The following is a 20,801-nucleotide window of genomic DNA, read 5'->3' as shown; positions in this document are numbered from 1 at the left end:
CACATTTGAAGCAGTCTTCTGAAATCAGAACAGTGACATTATTTTGCAAACTAATGGCTGCTTTATTTCAAATGCCTGAGCAAATGTTACTGTGTATTCATGTATGCACACTTTTGCAAATTAAATAATGCATCTGTGATTTCACTTCTGCCTTTTTCCTTTCTATTCTGCTGACTTCATATAAGATTGAACTGGGAATATCCTGTATCTTAATTGTTTCTCACCTTTCAAAATTCACAGTTTGAAATCCAGTAACTTTCTAAGACATGTTCATTGATTTCTCATTTCCCACTATTGAACTAAATCTGTAGCTAAAAGACACACTTGAGCAGCCTGGGGTCTTAGGGACTGATAGATGGGGATGGCTTCAACAGAACAGTTTCAGCATCAAGGATTTCCTTTGTAGCTCTCTTTCTATGGAAATAAAAACTAATTGGGTAATTGTTGTGGAATGTGGGTTCAGCGCTTTCCAAATAACAACTAGTGGTATTTGTAATGAGATGTGTTTTTATGCATATTCAAGTGCAAAGTAAGAGGTATTTCACTTTGTGTTCCAACATGAGAGCTTTCAAACATTACCAAATTTAATGTTTAAAAAAATAAAGTGTTGCCATGAGACATTCCATGCATTTAGGGAAGGTACATTGAGTAAATAATCTAAATTACATTGAGTTATTTATGTTCTCCAGAACAAGCAATGTGGTGGCTCAAGATAGATGCTCTAAAGAACAATTCTAGCTTATCTAAAAAATAGTGCCAGGTTTCTCTGTTGTATTTGAGCCATACTTCTGTTCTTTAGTCGAATTATTTATTTTGGATCACTTATTTGACAAAGGAAACTAAAACCTTTTTGCAACAGTTTTCAGTCAATAGACTTTTGGATATTGAATAAGCTGAAGATGGTAGAATTTATGGGATTCTACTTCATAAAATCACTTTTAATTGTGTGTGTGTTCTTTATTTTTTTCCAGATCCAGCCATAGTCAATGGAGTTTATTGGTCAGAATCTTTAAATAAGGTGTTTGTTGATAACTTTGATCGTGACCCTTCTCTCATCTGGCAGTACTTTGGAAGTGCAAAAGGATTTTTCAGGCAATATCCAGGTAGGAAAAAGAGAAGTTCTTAAAATACAAGAAAGAATTCTATGGCTTGCATGTTTGATTTTACTTCATCTAGTTCTCAGAGAGATTTCCAATCAACATTTTTAAAATTTTGCGTTTTTTTTTTCCTACCAATTTATATTTGGAGGTGAAACTCTCATGGTAACTCATGTACTCATAAAAATTTCTATTCAGATAGAATATACAGATGTGAAAAATAACTTCTAAACAGGCTGGGAGAAGGAGAGCAAAAGGATTAGAGCCTTCATATAGGACTAAGCTTGAATTATGTTCTCTATCAATGCACACAGTAGGACTTCATCATTATTTGTTGTTTTATTTTTAAACTTCCACTTAACCCAGCAGATTTACATCAAAAAATTTAAAAAACTTGTTTGAAAGTTTATTTTCACACCAGTTGTAATAAAATGCAATCACATCACTTGTATTATTTCTATAGAAATAGATTAAAACTTAAATTGTTGCCTATTAAGTTTTATGTTTAATCCTATACAAAATTTACCCCATTATAATAAACTATGGGGTTAAATAAACTGATTATCAGCTTCTGTAACTTTGAATCAGGCTCACAGTGGGTATTGCTCCTTTGGCTGATGTGGTTTAGCAGCCCATGTTTCTCTAAGTCTCGAGTTCAAGCAAGTTCACTCTAAGTCTGTATGTCTGAAAGTGGCTGAGAGCAATGGCTACTACATCTGTGTTAGTTTTAGATTAGATTTCAGTTCCCAAGCTCCATGATATTTCAAATGTTAGTCCTTATTTCCAAGGCTATTTCTTGTTTTGTGCTAGAAAATGAGTGTAAAAAGCAGGAAGAGTTCCCCTGTCATTTTTTTTTTAATCTTGGAGATTTTTTTATCATATTTCTTCTGACCCACACCCAGGAGATGTCACCTCTTCAGAGTGATGTGAGTGAAAATTCAGAGTATGACCTGTGAGTGAAGCAGGTGGTGTAAGGGCAGCTGCTGGAGCCAGCCATGGGTCAGAAGTGCTCAAGGTCTGGAAAGGACTTGGCAAGCTGTGACAAAGCTTTCCAGCACCAAAGACCAAGAATGGCAAGAATTTTGTGAAAACAGTGCCATGACCTGGCAGGCCTGAAGAGCTTTCACCTTACAGTAGGCTAAAAAGGAGTGAGGAAAAAAATTATTCCTGGTTGCCCTATTTTAGGAACCTTTCTCCCCCCCAGTATTTCCTATGCTATGATGGCACAGCCTGTTAGATTAAAGTATGAAACTCCTTTAACTGCTCCTTAGCCCCAATACCACAGACACATTTTCCACAGGTACTGTGAAAATTTAATTTAATATTTCATCCTCTCTTTTTTACAACAGGAATTAAATGGGAACCTGATGAGAATGGAGTCATTGCATTTGACTGCAGAAACAGAAAGTGGTAGGCAATTGATGACTGCTAGTGTTTAAGAAATTTGAAGTGATGAAAAGTTCAGAATTTAAAAGCAGTTTTATCTTTCATCTCAGGTACATCCAGGCAGCCACTTCTCCAAAAGATGTGGTAATTTTAGTGGATGTCAGTGGCAGCATGAAAGGGCTTCGCCTGACTATTGCAAAGCAGACAGTTTCATCTATTTTGGATACCCTTGGAGATGATGACTTCTTCAATATAATTGCTGTGAGTGTCTCAGGATTTGGGGTTTTTTACTATTTTTCTTCCATCATTTCTTGTTATCTGTCATGTTTCGCTCAAGCCACTTGAAAAATGCTGCAGACAGGTGATGGGTGACATCTGAGCCCACTGGACAGACACATTGGTTTTTTCAGTGTTGGATTCTTCAAGTGTCAGAGATTTTGGGCTGTTTGTCTGTGACTTGCCATTTGAAACCCTTGAAAGAAGTAGTCTTCAGTCTGGGGTTGCAAAGAATAGTTATATGTATTTTTTTTTACTTTGCTTGAACTTTGTATATTACTTTAACTTTTAACTTCAGGGTGTGTCTGCTTTCCCCCTCTGTATAGTGCAAATTGCAAAATGGGTAAAATGTAAGAATTAATAGAGTCAGATTTTAGCTTTTTTAAGGCTTGCATGGCATGATAAAATGCCAGCATAACCTCTCCATGTTCATGGTCTGAAATGTGTGTGTCTGTAAGTTGTGTAGAGGGGCTGCTGGTGTTTAACAGCAGTGAGAGATCAGATCTCAGTAGCTCCCCTTGGGTCCAGGTGAGTTTTCCATGGAACAGGTGCCAGTCTTAAAGCTGTGACAAGAAGCTGATTTTACTGTACTTAACAGTAATGGGATTCATTTTGTGGGTAAGGATGACTTCAACAAATCCAACACTGACATCAGAACTATGATTTGCAGGGGGGGGAAGGGAGGAGGAACTGGTTGTTACATAAATGTTCTTTTGCTGATATTCTCTTGCTAATGCTTTGTTAAAAAAGGGTTTTCTCCAATGTGTAAATGTCTTCAACTTCTTGACTATAGGGAAGATTTTGGCCTTTTTGTTTTCTTGCTACAAGGGAAGTGTCCTTTGTGTACTAAATTAATGACCCCAGAGATGCAAGTGTAAATCATTGAGATTGTACAGAAAATGGAGTATATGTGCATGAAGTATATCTACATATACTGTGCTTTTAACACATAGCCAGCAGTTCAGGCTGTCATATTAATCTCTTTGCATGATAATTGCATAATTAGCAGAAACTCATGTTGTGTAAAGATATAATTACATACTTTATAAAAAAAGATTTACTGTCCTTTAAAAAAATGTAATTAACTGTAATGGAAATAACTTCTGTAAGTTAAAAGAATGTTTCAACTAGACTAATTACTAAGATGCCTGACCAGCCATTTTTGTGGTGTTTAATCTGTGTTTATCAGTAGTTGTAAGAGTTACTGTGAATTATGTAGGAAGAAAAGAGAAAAGTTGGTTTTCTAAGTGAAAATTTTACTTTGAGAAAATCAAAAGGCTCATCTATAACAGCAAAAAATAAAAAGTAAAAACATATGTAAATGGAATCCAAACTAATGATTTTGCCTAAATTGTACAGTGGAAATAGTGTGCAAATACTTTTTTAAAAAGCAAGTATGAAAAATCTAATTATCACTTTTTCCAATTTAAAGCTCATTTGAAAATGAACTGAGCTGCTTGTAAAACACCATGGAGTCACAGAATTTTTTACATAACTTATTGTCAAATTGCACAAGCTTCTAACACTGACTTTGTGTTGAGAACAGGGAAGAATCACCCCCCTGAGCCTTTCCTCCCAGCTGCCCGGGCTGAAATTGTGCCCGAGCCCACCTGGGGCCAGTCCCAGCCCCTTGGCTGCCCCTCAGCCTCTCCCCTGCCAGGGGGAGCAGGAGGCAGCAGAGCCAAGGGCTGCTTGGCAGCAGCAGCAGCTCTGCCTCTGCAGCTTCTCACTGCCCCTCCCCTGTCCCTGCTGTCCCTTCAGCTGGGTCACCCCTGTCCCCAGCTCAGCCTGGCTCCCCCAGGGGTGTCCTCACCCTGCCAGGGCTCACCCACAGCCCGTGGTGTCCAGCAGCACACCCCTTTCACCATGGCATTGTCCCAGCTGGCTTTCCAGCTGTTCCCAGCTGCTGATGGCCCTTTCCAGGGGGCTGCTGTGCCTCCTCTTGGGCTCCTTGCAGTGTCTCCAGCCCCAGCTGGAGCAGGCTGGGAGGGCACAGGGCACTTTGTGGCCCTCTCTCACTGCAGCCCTCCTGCTGTGCTTGCCTAGTATCAGAAATGCTGAATTTCTAGGGAGAAACCTAATTATTGTGCTAAGCACAGCAGTTGCCCGAGGTAGTTTTTTCCTCTGTAGGTTCTGTCCTCTCTAGAACCTCTTTTAGGACAGATATGTGTGTGTTTTTTAAAATCAGTAGAACCAGCAATGGAGGATGTGTTTTTGTGCTTGTGAGCTCAGCTGTTTAATTCCATTAGGAGGCTGATATGAACCTGAAGGTGTTCATTGCATTGACAGAGGTACCACAGAAATGAAACGTAGGGCACCAAGGAGAGCATGACTGGAGTGGTGGGGAGGGGGTAGAGAGCTGTCCTGTTGCCTCAGGGTTCTGCAGGAAGAGTTTGTAGGGAGTTGTTTTATACTGAGTCAGGGAATAATAGAATGTGCTGAGTTAGAAGGCATCCATCAGCCTCATCATGTCCAGCTCCTGGCCCTGCACAGGACACCCCAAGAATCCCACCACGTGCCTGAGAGCATTGTCCAAACATTCCCTGAACTCTGACAGGCTTGGTGCTGTGACCACTCTCCTGGGGAGCCTATTCCACTCTTCAACAACTCTCTGGGTGAAAAATCCTTTCCTGGTATATAATCTAAACTTCCCCTGACTCAGCTTCCTCTTGGTCTCCCACAAGGCCAAAAAATAACAGTGTAAACAAACAAAAAATTTGCTTGAAAACAGAACAAACTAGCAAGAGAGAGGTGCTGTGGAGAAGGGAGTGGGCCTTTCAGAGAGGAATGGCACAGGTAGGCTGGGGCTGAACCATGAACTGCTTTCAGAATGTGCTGTGTGAATGACAGTGAGGGGACACAGCAAAGCCAGCCACTCTGATTTATGGTATCGGCAGAAATTGCTTCCGAGGCATTGCTTTGAGCAAGTGCCAGCAGGGCAAATGAAATTTGTCAAGAACAGAGATGTTCCAGTGATCAAAACACGAGACAACAGAGCCCACACAAGAGGCTGCTTGGTGTGAAAGCACTGAAAATCCCAGACAGCTTTTATCTACAGACAAATGTTTGAGTGAGATTGTATCTTACTCTTTGTAATTCAGGCACAGCCTGCTGATGTGACAGCAGTTTCATTTGAAGGTAGGATACACATATGTCAGTCCAAGAAATCCCCTCTGTAGGAGCAGATCCCCTCTGTCTCCAGAGCTGTCCAGCTGTGCAGTGTGTGCAAAAATGGATCTGCTGTGCCCTGCTGGGGGAGGCTGAACCTTCCCACAGCACACAGCTGAGCCCTGCTCACACTGACCTCTCGGAGAGGCCACTCCAAATCGTTGCTCTCTGTGGGCTCCTGGGCATCTGGAAGTCTCAGACAAATGGCCAAGTATCCCCTCTCTGCCCAGCCCCAGTGTGGGAAATCTGGACAAGCTGCCTGTACTTACTCAATGAGGCAAAATCTTGAACTTGAATGACCATGACTGTCAGGATGGCTTTATTAAGCACAGTGATTAACAGAATGAATACTTGCATGTATTTCTGTATACATCTAGATAGATATAAATGTATATATATCAGAAAGCAGAAGTCACTGCAGGGCTTTCCAGAAAATAAACATAAAAGGATAAAGATCATTTTAGCTTTCATGGGTAGGTTGTTGCAATATCCATCTGAAACTGATGGACTAGATGATTGAATTGCAGAAAAAATTATTGAAATACAAGAGCGATTTTGTGCTGCCTATGTTAAAATGTAAGGTCAGTTCACTGGTGCATGAACAGAGATATCTGCAACAGCAAGGGAAAAGGCATGTTTTTCCAATTCACTTTGAAGCATAATTCCAAGTCAAGCATTAAATTAACAACATTATCATAAAACGAGTACTAATTTTGTCAAATGCTGAAATTTTTAAAATGCTTTTATACAAACTCTACACTGAATTAGCAAAATATTAACTGAGCCAAGAATGTTAAATTAACTTTACTGCTTAGACACACCCTTTTAGCAAAATTGATTAGAATAAAAGTATTTTTTAATTCAAAGAGCAGTAGTATAGCTCCCAGTATTAATATGTAGAATTTTCCAATATAAAAAGTCTCCTTTTTTTTTTTTTTTTTTTTTAATTCTTAAGGAATAGACCATGAATAAATTTACTTTTCAGCCTGCCTGAATAATCAGATTCTGTAGATCTGATGTGTGAGCTGGCTGACAAAGAGAGGCAGCCAAAATGCACTTCCCTATGAAGTCTCCCAGCAGTGGCCTGTGCTTGTGTGCCACTTGTTTGGCACAGTAAACTCCTGAAACACCAATTCCTTTGGTTCCTTTTCTCCATTGGCTTCTTAGGCTGGGCTGAACTGGATACCTGAATATACTTTAATGGAATGTGAATCTTTTATCTGTCTATTGTGGCACAACAAAATGGAAATTTAATTTATTTCTGTGGACCTTGTGCCAGGCAGTTTAAATGTGACAGAGAAGAAATATGGAAAATGCTAAGGAACATGTATACTACTTGTGTAGGTGTGCTAAAACCAATATATATATAATTTTTAGAATATGAATTGTATCTTATTATAGAATGTAGGCCCACAGCTCTCTAAATAATTATATGGTTTCTCTTAGTCCACATTTTAGCCTGCTTACATTTTTATGCCTATTGTGCACAGAAATAAGAAGAGGGACAAAATAATGTGAAGTAATAAGACAGATAACTATAACTATATACATAAAATAATAAATATCAGTGTAATTACATGTTTAAATTACAAGAGTAACCCAGGGTTTTGGAAGAGGAGGTCAGAAAGGAAGGTAATTAATTTTTACTTCCCTCCCCTCAACAAAACCCAGGCTATTCCCAGCTCTTGTGCAGGTATCAGCTCTCCCAGCTACTGCTGGCACGTGCAAAAATGTCACATGCCAGGGGATGGAGGAATGGGACATGGAGCACTGGGAAATGTGAGAAAACAGTGGAATGCAGGAACTCTTGAAAAGCCAAATGCAGGCTGTCACTGGGTGAATTAACAAGACATCTTCACTGGGCACTGCTGGGGAAGTCAGCAGTTGTTAATCAGATCAAGAAGTCATTTCACTAAATACAAAATTTCAAATGTCAGCAGAAATGCAGGACTAAGGCCAAATTACTGATGGGGGTAGTGAGGAGGTGGAGGAGGGGTGAATTTCTGCACTTTTTGCACTTTAAAGATTTGACACAATTAAAAGAAAAGCATCACCAATATCCCTATAAACCACCCTCTGACCAGGGCAAAGAGATCAAATGTATGCTAGGAAGCAGAAGTTAGGTGTTTTACTAGAATGTTACAGCTGTACTAAAGATTTTATCAAGTGGACATGCAAGTTTAAGTAGCAAACACTGTTTGAATGCAGTGTTTCAATGTTATTGTTTCAATTGTTATTGTTTCAATTGTTATTATTTCAGTGATGCATGTCACATCAGAAGTCCAGTTTTGGTGGACTTAGGCAGATGCTCTGTTGGGAATTTCATTAAGGACTGAAATAATTCTATCCAGTCAATTTTTTGATCTCTTTATATTTGAGATTTTAAAAAATTATTAGAAAGTGTATCCAATTAGTAAAGAGATAAGAATTAAAAGAGGTTATTAAAATGCACCCTTGCAAGAATTCAAACCTTAAGAAACTTTTACACTTTTTATAAAAAAGATTTTTCTTACTGTGCTTTCCCTTATACCTGTAGAGTAGATGCACAACTCAGAGAATACTTCCAAGTTATGCTTGTTATCTTAGAACACCATTACATAATATATATAATATATATACTCAAAATAGTTGTTAAATCTTATAGTAACCTATTGGACAGGAACTGCAACTATTTAGATGCAAGGCTTGCTAGAGTAGGAAGTTGTTTCCTTTATTTGCTGCTGGTTATAGAAGTTTAAAAGAAAAAATAAAGTGGTGTTGCAACAAAACTAGGAAAACTTGAGTTTACTTACATGCAAGTGTTTGAGCCTTTAGCATTTTATTGCACATTGCAGACACTGTGCCTGGTATGATATAAAGATAAATCTGAATGCTCTTGTAGTTTCCAATGACAGCTGCAGAGATAAAACAGGCTGAACTGGGAAGTATCTTGATTAAAGAATATATTGAGAAAAACCTGTGTATGGCCAGAAAAAAGCGTGGAAGTTGGGGCTGGTGTACCAGAGTGCCACAGATTTTCAGTATTTTATTTTTTATAATAGAATGGAGTATGGTCTTGACTTTGGACTATAATAAGAGATGCTGTGTAGATTTGGCATTATTATTTTGCAATGACTCTCAGGAGATAGGTTGGAAAGCAGTCTGCAGAGAGAAACTACAGGGGCAAGTACATCACTTATCAGATCAATAAACTGTTGTGAGGCTGAGGTGCACACGGGACACTGTCAGTGACTCTGAACTGTTCTAGAAGCCTTTGCCTTCTACTTGGTATTACCTGTGGAACAATGGAAAAGTCCTTACACTCTCACACATTGAAATAACCCTGATGGCAATAAAACAATTAGGCAGCATGCAAATCTGCTGCAGAAACTGTGTATATATCATTAAAGTATTTTTTGCTTGTTTCTGTATAACAGTTCCTGTGCTGATGCTGATATAAATCGTCTGTACATCCAGCAATAGCAAGTTACTCTGGGTTTGTATTCCCTTGTAGCTGAGGACTGAGTCTGGCACAGTGCCTCCATGCAGTTCAGATTAATCCTCTTCCCTGTGCAGGAGTAATTATGTGGTGATGAATGTGGTGAGTGGAGCCCTGCTGGAATGGATGGTGACGACAGGTGTCCAAAGTGGATCAGGTTCCAGGGCTTGTGCTGTAGAGAGCAGTGGTGTAGAGCTGAAGGGAGTGGAGCAAATCTGGAGCTACAGGCAGAGAGAGACAGTGAGAATCCACAGTGACAGAGACCCCTGCCTAGGCAGCTTTTTGTTATGAGTCACTCATTGGAGGGCTTTCTTTATTCCCACTGAGGTGGAGGAAGAAGGGAGTAAATGCTTACATTAATTTAATGAAATGTTTTCCCTGATTCTCTTTGTGTTGTTTACTGTGGATGTTCTGATTCAATCAATCCTTTATGAAAGGATGAAACCACCTAAAGCCTAGATGCAAAGTGCTTACAATTTGATCTGTGATAATTATAAAGTTATCTACTTCTAAAGGAGATTAAATTAGCAGGAGAAGGAATTCAGTTAAGGCTCTATCTAGAAAACGATTTGTTGGGGGTACTGCTTTATTAATGTGACCTGTGTTGAAAGGTTTAAAAGATTGAAACAAGCTCAAATTTCAAATTCCAGTCAATCATTTGTTACAAGACTGAAGAGGAGTTTTCTTTTATATTTTTCATGCTTAGGATGCTTCTGAATGCAGGACTACGCTATGCAGCTTACACCTTGTGAGAAAAACAGATATTTGCTTCAAGATCTGTCACATATTCTTGACTTTGTGTATAATAACCATCTGTGCTTGACTGAAATTTTGAAAATTGTCAGTCATTTACAGGATTGATCCAGTTTACAGAGTTATTTTTGGTATAGTTGTCACAGTATTAACCTTTTAAAATGTTAAATAGCCATAAATATTTTTCAGGAGTTTTCTTATATCTAGAAAAGGATTATGAGTTAATTGTGAGTTCAGTTTGTGATGTGTCAAACATGATCTCTTAATATTATCCAGATATTTCAATTTGAGGGATATTTTTGCCAGCTAGTGGTATATAGTCCCCCTAAGTCCACCTGAGTTTTAGCATCCATTCAATGCTCCTTTAGAAGTAGAAACCCCTGAAAAATTAGGAGTCATGTAAAAGGAAAAGAAATACCTCAGCCAGCTTTTAAAAATGAACAAAATCCTTTTGTTGTGGCTTTCTGTGCATATTTCATTCACTGTAGTTCTAAGTCATTAAATTGACTTGTATCTTCCAAGCTTTTAATTAAATTTTTGATCATACTTTGTATTTTCCTCTGCAGTATAATGAAGAACTGCACTACGTAGAGCCGTGTCTGAATGGAACATTAGTTCAAGCAGACAGAGCCAACAAAGAGGTAAGGAATGAAAGTAACAAAACAGTGGAGAGCTGGGATGCAGTGGGTGACAATGGGCTAGAATGATCTTTTCCTAGTACAATGCATTCCTTTATTAAAATTTATTAATTATTCTACTCATGCAGTTTCAAAGAGTTTTGTGTGACTCCACAGAAAGAAAGAAATAATCTGCTAGTCAATTTGGTTGAATAAACTTAATGGGAAATTGCAGGAGTCACTGAAAATATACTGGTAATAAAGTTTGGTAATTATTTTAAGGAAAGTATTTCAAGCACTTTAAATTGAACTATCATTCTGTTAACAAAATGTACTGAGGAAGAGATTGCATTCTTAACTCAAAGTAACACTAAAATTGAAGCAAAATCTCCAAACAAATGTAATACTATAAGAATAAAAGAATTTAACATTCCAAACAGGTCTGTCAATGTAATAATGTACTCATTCAAGAATGTTCTGTGAAAATGTTCAGATTAGTTTCATCCTGCTAGAATGTTTTAGGAAACAATCCCCATTATGCTGACTACAGTGCAAATTTTATTTGAAGAGAGATTGCAGTGTGAATCTGTATCTTGAAGTTTAGTTTACTGCCTGACAGTTTTCTTCAGTGGTTCTGTGCAGGCAGACTGTAGGAGCTGAGGTAAATTGTTTATGCCATGTGAAATTATGAAATATGATGGCTGAAAAGCCCTGTGACTCTTGTAGTGGGAAAGACCTGTTAAAATGAGCCTTTTCTGTTATTATACCACTTCTTCCTTGCTAAGGCTTCCTGTCTTAGAGTGGTTTGTCCTTCTGTCCTGAGTCTGGCCCATGGCTGGAGCAGTCCTAGTCTTTCTATTTGCTAGTAGTAGTCTTAGTAGTTTCTATTTTCACTAAAAGAAAGAGAACAGAAAAGTTTCAGCTGCACACCCAGTGTGGTACTTCACCTGTGCTCCCCTGGTCATTGATCTGTTACAGGAAGCAGAGAACACAGCTCTGACAACCCCCTTTGCAGTGTGTCACTGCTGGTCTCTTCTGTTTACCAAGACAAATGATTCTTGATTTTGTTGTGCTGATCTTTACTCCATTGTGCCACTCCCGAAAGTTCTTTGCATTTTACATAAACTATTCTTCATGGGCTTCTACTTTTATACATTTGATATTTACCACTGTAGGTATCTAAATAACATTTGGTTGCTACGTGGGCAGGAATTGTTTTTAATAATTTAATGTTAAAGTTCCTCATTTGTGAATTATGATGCAGCTTTCTAAACAAGCACTTTATTGTGGCTACATCAAATGAGCCACAGGAAATCTGTGCAAGTTCTAGATGCAGACCTAAAAATTCAAATGTATTGCCCAGATGTCTTGTCTGGAATCAATCCTACAGTTAACCTTTCTGCCATTCTGCAACTGATCAAAATGCAGATTACCCCACACCCATATGTTACTAAATATCAGATTTTAATTTAATTGATCAAAAAGTTTTTATGCCAGCCAGATGATGCCCAGATTTTAAGAACAGAGCTCAATTTTTCAAAATAACTAAGTAAAAGTTCATATTTTGTTTTTCAGAGTAAATGTTGATTGAATTTCTGATTAGGGAAACTATTTATTTATTTATTTAGAGAATAACTTTGTCCTTTGTCTGTAAACTAAATAATATATGCAAGATTTGGGGACATAATTAAACTTTTTTCTAGTTGGTTATATTTGTAAGGTAGGCCTTGTTTCCTTGAAAGGGTGGAACTAAAAAAAAACCTGAGATAGGTAGCATGTAATAGTTTGGTGCATTTCTGTATACCATGACTTTGCCAATCTTCATTTCTTTCTTATATGTGACCTTATATATTCTTATATCATTTTTCTAGACACTGTAATGAAGTTAAAAATTTATTTGCCTAAACACAAGAAGGCACAAAAGTTCCATTGTCCCCAGTATAGCTCAGAGTACAAAGTAGAGATTGTCCAAGGAGGTGGACAGCCACTTAATCCTACAGGAGTAATTCAGTTATCATGCTCCTGAACCCAGTTAAAAACAGCTTGCTGAAATATCTGATCCTGTTGTAAGATGTGTGATTTGACTGTACTGACACAGCAAATTTACCTGGGGGCCTCATCAAAAACTCACTGAATTAACTGGAGAGGTTTCTCTTGAATCCAGAGCTCTTTGGTCAGGCCCATAGAAACAAGATGTCCTCAGATGTTTTTCATGTGCACATTCCAAAACTGGTCCAGAGCTATCAGAGTTATTTAGCTGTGTTTTGGAACTCATCAAGAGTATTCAATTGTTTGGGTTATTACTTTTATTTCTGTGAGTCTCACAGATACATCAGACTACTCCTGTAGTTTTTGGGGTTTTTTTTTGGGGGGGGGGGTTTCTTTTTTTTTTTTTTTTTTTTTTTTTTTTTTTTTTTTTTTCTGGTGTAATTGCCATTGGTCCATTGTAATATCATAGAAAAAAGAAGATAAAATTACACTTTCTCATACTCCTTTGCAAGTTCACTGGTAATAATAATAACTCTTTTTTTCTTTTGTTGATTAAATGATGAAGAACCCAAGAAAAATATCCAGGCAAACATTGTCTTTTGTAGCTTTTCCAAGCAGTCATTATCAGCATGTGAACATGTTTCTGTACTTGCAAAGCAGAGCAGGAGATTGACAGGCAATGTTTTGATATAATCTATTGTTTCAGTTTACATATGTCTACATCTGCCTGATTTTTTTTAAATTCCAACCTAGATCTGAAAATGTAGCTATATCTTTGGTTCAGAACTTCCTATCCTTCCCTTTTATGTCAACTGAATGGGTGCAATGATGATCACATCTGTTAGTATAAACTTTACTAGCACCAAAACAAATACAAGTATTTTTAAAAAGTTAGAACAATTTTTCTTTAGCTGGCAAATATCTATTTTAAAATGATAACTTTGTATGGAAACAATTAAAATTTGCTGTAATGGTATTTCATATTGCTACAGTTTTCTTTTATGTGGAAGAGGAGATGTATGATGCTGATGATTTCAGGGACTGAATTTTTAACAGTTCACTTGACCACTCTTTTATGTTGTATTTCATAGTCCTGACCTTTCTTAAGACACATATCACTTAATGCAGCACTGTGGCTGGAAACATGCATGGAACCAGGTAGTTTTATCCAATCATTAGCTTATGCTGAATAAACTTGAATTCCTACCATTTTGGCAATTCTCTCTGTCTCTCTCTCTCTCTTTTTTTTTTTTAGCCATAATACATGAGTTTCAATATAAAAAATTCCCGTTAAATGACTCTTAAAGAAAAAAATCCCCCTCTGATACACATGGATGCACCCCCCAGTTCCTGCTAACTGCATCTTGCTAGGTTCATCTGACACCACTTGTACCAAATGCAGGCAGTTCTTAGAAGCAGAGATAAGAAATTACTCTGAGATGTTTGGAGCTTTTAATCTCACGAGGAAGGCAGCTGTCTCAATAACTCCACATAAAAATTGCTCTCACAGGATCAGTACCCCAGTCTATATTTGTCTGGAAATTATGTATTGAAGAACTACTTTGCTGTCTTCCTGCAAGGCTCAGATGTGTTCAGATGGAATCTTTCCACTCTGAGGATGTCACTTAAAGATGCTGAATGGCTTTCTTTGAATCGTGTTTAATCTCTCAACTTTAGCAAAACAAAGAAACAGACTGCAGAAGAATGGCTGTCCTTATCACTTGCACTTCGTTTGTAGAGAGCTGAAGGGCAAACCAGGCTTCTCAGCAGAATAAATGAAATTATACTGGCCAGGGCTGGGTGTGGGGAGAGATCAAGTCCTCCTTTTTCGGTAGGACTGAATGTGGTGTTTGCTCCTGCTGGAGGGCTCTTGGTGCCAGCACTGCCAGCCCTGCTCCTGCCAAGCCCTTCCCAGCACAGCCTTGGCTGTCCAAGGTCCAGGAGTGAGTGGATCCTGGCTTTGGCACCCACAGCAGCCCCAGCAGCTGGGCTACAGCCAGAGCCTCTTCTGCTCCCATCCCCAGCCTGTCTAGGGAAAACCAGACCTGGGAGCATCTGCAGGGAATGGAAGGATTTGTTTGTAGGCTACAGGAAACAGCTTCAGGCTCAGGGCTTAGAGCAGCCTGGGAAATGGGTGCTTCTTAGTGGTGCTGGTGCTGAATATTCAGTGGGATTAGGGGTAGCAAAGGAACATGCTTGTTCCCATTCAGGGATGGGTTGCAGGAACTCCCAGCCATAATGTTCAGGAATGTAACAGGCTTCCACAGAGCCAGACGTTCAGAAAATTCAATTAGTCTTAGAAAAGAAAGAAAGAAAAAAGAAAAAAAGCTGTCTGCTTGATGCATTTTCTCATTGAAACACTGTCACTCTTGGTCCTCCCCCCCACCTCTTCTCTGTTTGGGATGGAAGCAGTATTGTAAACACAGTGTTCATTCCACACACTGGCTCTAGAACACTTGCCATTATTTTCTGGACCACAGTAGTAAGGGAAAACTTACCTAAAAGAAAAAAATCCGTTCTCATCAAAGAATGAAAAAGCATTTAAAGCATTGTAGCTCTTTTCTATCCACTCCGTGGTGACACTTTCCCTTCAGTAATGTTTTTTAGTTTCCTGTTGCAAGCACCAGGGAAGATATTACAAACCCAACTTCAGTTCCATCCCCCTCCTTCCATTTTTCTCTGCCTTTCAGGTAAGAACATATGCCTGACAGTAGAGTAAATCTGTACAAAGTGCACACAGAGGAAGGAAACTGCATTTCTCTCTGAAAAACATCCCAGTTATTATTGCTGAAGCATTCTTTTCCTCTAGAATGTGCAGTCTTCAGTCCATTTGCATCTTTACTTAATTTAAGAGTTAAGACTCATCTGGAATATCTGAACTGAACTCTCTTCTCACAGCTATATCAGTAAGGGGTGAAAAGTTAGACTTCTTAATTTATATGGTAATGGAGCTCATGTTAGCCAAAGACTCCTGATCCTGCATCGTTTTGTTAAGTAAAGAGAGCAGTCAGATAGAAAACACAGCATCAGTACTTTTACCTTTGCAATGTTCAGCCTGGCTAAATGAATGTTTTGATGATGGGTACAGATTTCACAGTAATTGGCATAGCAAAAGCAGGAATGGTTTTTGAACAAGCCTAACCCTTAACAAGTTAGGGGTTACTTGATCAAGAGCACTCTTTTGTTAAAGCATTCATAAATGCCTGCTCTATTACAGTAGATTTTTGAGGGACGCCAAACACATTTATTATCATTAAGCTTTTTAATGTTTAACACACCTGTGCATTTTTGTGATGGGAAAAGAACAAAGGTTGGAGAAAAACCATTTTCAGTCCCAAATCTCCAGCCTGTAACGTGCTTTTCTTTGAGAAAGTGTGAAGATACTTTGAAAGAAGTAAGGGTTTAAGCATCTAGACCTCTTCCCTGCCAGCCTAAAGAACAGCCAAGTAACACAGACTTCAGTAAATCTTCATTTAACTTTAGTTTTTCTTACTGCTGGCAACAACCTGCAAGGAGGAGATGCTAGTGTAATTTGTATAATCTGTTTAGAAACTTCCCCAGGTTCTGAGCAAGTTGTTCTATTACTTTTCTGCAAAACTGCTGGTTCTGGAAGTGCTTGTTGTGTGTAGCTTTGAGAGCAACCTGGAATTTCTGTCAGGTACACTTCAGAAAGCATTTTTCTCTTCAGAAACTTTATTGAATTGAGTTTGCTTCATGTGTTTGTAAAAGACAAAGTCACAACTTCAAATATGTTTGTGTTTTGATACGACAGTGATGTGACTGATGTTAATGTATGCTTTCCTCAGATACATAAAGGAATCCCAGTACTCTTGTTCTTCCAAGATAGTGGGTTTCAGCTTTCATTTTACAATGGGAGAACACAGTAATTTGTTTTTGGAATAATTATAAAGTCAGGTGATATGGCAGGTGTCACTCTGTCTCCTCTTACTTCTAAAAGTTTTCACAGCCTAGCAATTGTCATAAATTTTTGTGTTGGCACACAGCTACAGGGCAGTCCAGTTCAGATATGTGGTAATTGTAAGCTATCCCTAATTTGCAGAACTTGCTTTAAGTTTGGTTTATCACAAAAAATTAAATCTGTAATTACATTGGGTAGCATAACTGAGGTTGAAATTAATCTGTGATCCTAAATGTGGTTTGGTAATATAAAATATGCAAGGTATATTTGAATTTTACCAGACTATTTTATAATTTGGCATCAGTGTTAAACAGCTGCTACCTTGAAGTGTATCAATTTGCTGCACACAAATTTAAAAAAGAGTGGGAAATAGTTCAGACACTATTCTGTCACCGTCTGCACTTTCTCCACAAATTGCAAACATGTGGAACTGCCTATTTTAATACTAGTTTTCTTGGGCCAAGAGGTTTTCATCTTTGAGAAACTCCATGTTACAATTTACCTACCCCAAAGGAATCGGATGACAATCTGATTTAATGTAACTTCAGATTTAAAGTAACAATATTACAATATACATTCCTCTTTTATATGTTTTTTTAATGTACTATATATGGGTTGAGGACATTTCTCTGTAAATGTTTCCAGATGAAATATATCATCTTCTAGATGCACAGATAGGCACAGTAACTCCAAACTAAATCAAGAATTTACCCCAGTGTAAATTCGAATGACAGAAATAGACAGATGTAATGTATAACTTCCAAAAAGCTTTTATTTTTCTATGCAATTACCAGAAATTAAATAACCAGAAGACTGATTCAGCAAAGAAGCTAAGTGAAATTGCCAATAAGAGGCTGGTAAATACAAATTTTGCATATTGAATTTTATTTAAGCAAATTACTTTTGCATATTTATCTATCCATCTCTGTCAGATGGCAAAAAAATTAAAAAAAAAAAACCTGCATTGCTTAGCTGTTAAAACCCCCAAAATAGTAAAGTCTCACTGAAGTCTACTCTTATTTTAAAACTGTCAAGCTGCCATAGGCCCTCAAAACTTTCAGTAAGGCCCTGACCACTGAAATTTGGTCTGACATTTTCTATTGCAGTAACTAATTTACTTAAGAAGAATTTGGTTTGAATCTGAGTGTATTGAATCTTGAGCTCTTTGTTCAGCATCGTTTTTATGATTCTTTTTTCCCCAAAACCCCCCTTCTTTTCCAACAGAGCAGGTCAGGAAACAGAAGGGGCTGGATGATCATGACAGCCAGGTCACCTGTAATTGCCCTGACCAAGGGTTTGGAATGGGCTGATGCCTAAAGGCATTTTACACATTTATCTGTCAGTGCATGAGGGTAAAGCTCCCTGTGACACACAGGTGAACATCACTCTCCCACCTCACACAGGCCTTCTGACTGGCTTCTTTCTTTCTTTCCTGTTTATGTGCTGATGCAGTCCATCTTCACAAATCTGAGAAATCCTTGCCAAGCATGTCCCAGGGCCATTTGGAGTTCCAGCATGTGTGGATAGGCATGGGAAGTAATTCTAGAAGTAGCAAAGACTTGCAGTAAAGCTGACAAGGAAACCTGGAGCCATTAATAATGCCTTTCTCTAGGAAGCTCAGCCTTGTCAGACAGTTTATAGCAAATATCATGCTCTCCCAGTGTAACTGTATAACCTCTGTGCATATATTAGTTGTGAACTGTTCCTTTTTGGAATCAGTGGAAAATACTTTGTTTGTTGGCTTCAATCCATGGTCCTGTACCCAATCTAATTTGGGTATTCCTACTCATCAGAAGCGATACCTTATTTTTTGGTAAACATAAGTAGGCTCTAAGAAAATATTTGTGCAAGTTACTGGGACTCCTGAGCAGCATATTGGCTTAACAAGAATTAGATAAAAACTTTGGTGGTTATAATAAAAATTAAACTCAATTAACCAATTCTGAAGCCCTTAAGTGAATAAAAGTAATTTTAAAAATGCATTATTTTTTTCTAGATACATGGGAAGAGTAGAGATGGGGACTTGATTTGGTCAGTTTATGAGAGTAAACTTGCAATTGGTTTCCTTCCATTTTGTCAGTGCCAGAGAGAGACATTATAAAGGGAAACAGGTTTCCAGGACTGCCAGGAGAGGGATCTGCTGCAGACCATGGCAAGCTCAACTTACTGAGTGCTGTATCTCTGTGTGAGGCTTTAGGCAGTGCTCTCATGTCAAGATGCATGAAGGCACCCTGTGAGGTCCCATCTGTGTGCCAGTGACAAGGTGAGCCAAGCTCCCTGCTGTGACACTGTCTGTTGTGATGCTGGGGAGAAGAACCAGTGGTGTAATCCTGCAAATGTTTGCTACAGTGAACAGGAATGCTGGGCCTTTGGGATGGCCTCAGCTGGAATCTTCTGTGCTTCTTTCTGAGTGTCTGAGATGGGCTGGATGTCACAGCCCCTACCTGGAACTGGAGAACTGGAGCTCAGGTCTCTGTGTTAATGTATCCTCACCTGTTTTCAGATGTGTTTGCTTCCTGCTGTCAGATGTCAAATGAAGATGGCTGATTGTTCTTTTCCTTTTGTTCTTGTTTGGAAAGGATAAAACTTTGAAGGTTATGGAGTATTCTTGTATTATTTTAATGGAAGCCAAATCATTTCCCCCATGGTTGTGCAGACACTGGACTCTCTTTGCTTGGAGGGGGTGACCACTTTCCCTTTGCTTCCAGAATATAAATATTTGTCATCTTCTTGTGATCACAGATACCAGTCAGCTTGTCTAATCTCAGTAAACCTTGTGGGGCCATTACAACACAGACAAGAGACCAGAAGAAGGCGTTGCCTTAGAATTTCCTCAGAATTGCCACAAAATTAGCAAATCATTCTTCAGGTTTTGTATGGGCTAGATAAATCAGTGTCTCATTTTGGCTACAAGTTTGACAGCTTCTGCCACGAAGGAAAAATTCAGTTTCTGGCCTTCATCTCAGAAGAGTTTTTAAATTGCCTGCAATGACCTGGAATTGGGAAAGGAAAACCAATTCTTGCCTGTATTCAGATTGCCCTCTCTTCCTCCCTAACTTTGCCTGCATTCTGAATCATGAAAAGGGCTCTGAATAAGTGTCAACTCCCAAGCACAGATTTGCTGAAATAAATTTCTTAACTTGAATTATTTGAATTCATTAACTCTTAAATCCTAGTAAATCAAAAGTAGGAAACTAAGAAGTAACAAAAATGCAAGTTGTTATCATATTTTGAGAGACAGTTTTACCTAATCCCTGAACAATGAAAATTTAATGTAATTTAAAGCATGAGCCCAAATCTCTACAGTTGTTCATTTAACTGTGAGGCTAGAAAAGGGGAATACACTAGGGTGTACCATAAGATGCTTTCAACAACCTCATTATAAGAGAAATTCCAAGTTCAATCATGATAATTGGTTATGAATCTGCCCTCTTGTTCAGTTATGCCAAAGCCATGTGCAACAGTGGTGTAATTTCAGTGTTCTGTGTGGCTGTCCCATGACACACAGAACATGAAGGACATTAAAAACCATCCTGGGTTCCTTCTCATCATTGAAGTTTTTGGAAGACCTCATCCTGACTTACCTGCACATGTGGATTTGTATCCTCATTCTCCTCAGCTCGTGTCTTTCAGACCCTTTTGGGTGATCACAGACACCTCCCCAGCTGAGCACTTCTGGGCTTCCTCACTCGACTTCTGTGGAGCTCTGACCCTGTAATTTTGTAATCAGACATCAATGTCTGATTGTCATAATTGTGTGCCTAATTTGCATTCAGAATTACCAAGATTATGCATGTCAATTAGGTAGATGAGTCTGCAATTAGCTTTTGCACATTCTGGTATTTGCCCATGGGAATTAAGCACACAGCTGCCCAGGAATGTCTGGGCACAGAGCTGGACAGATCCCCCAGTCCAACAAGGGCTCCAAGATGGTAGCAAAGAGAGACTGAGGTAAACCAGTCTGTTACTGAAAAGAGCTCTCTTTAAGTTGGGAAGTTGAACTATGCTGTTTGGCTCATTAAGAGCAGGGGACTCCTGCTTTTTGGGATCTGTTTGGTTTCTGAAAGTTATTGGAAGTGGAATTAAGGTGATTTTTATCTCATTCTGAAATCATGTCT

General features: G+C 38.6%; 1 protein-coding gene across 1 annotated transcript in view; it reads left to right on the top strand.

The window, feature by feature from the left end:
* The window catches only part of CACNA2D3 (calcium voltage-gated channel auxiliary subunit alpha2delta 3), a 378,074-nt gene that overhangs the window by 163,265 nt on the left and 194,008 nt on the right, over positions 1–20,801 (top strand). The window contains exons 6-9 of the mRNA XM_009091048.4: positions 972–1,103; positions 2,447–2,507; positions 2,594–2,744; positions 10,725–10,799. Of these exons, the coding sequence (XP_009089296.1) occupies positions 972–1,103; positions 2,447–2,507; positions 2,594–2,744; positions 10,725–10,799 (419 nt within the window). The remainder of the gene's footprint in view (positions 1–971; positions 1,104–2,446; positions 2,508–2,593; positions 2,745–10,724; positions 10,800–20,801) is intronic.

Source organism: Serinus canaria, chromosome 12, assembly GCF_022539315.1.
Source record: "Serinus canaria isolate serCan28SL12 chromosome 12, serCan2020, whole genome shotgun sequence".
NCBI classification, from domain to species: domain Eukaryota; kingdom Metazoa; phylum Chordata; class Aves; order Passeriformes; family Fringillidae; genus Serinus; species Serinus canaria.
Note: the sequence above shows the minus strand (reverse complement) of the source record. Positions and strands in the feature narration are given on the sequence as shown.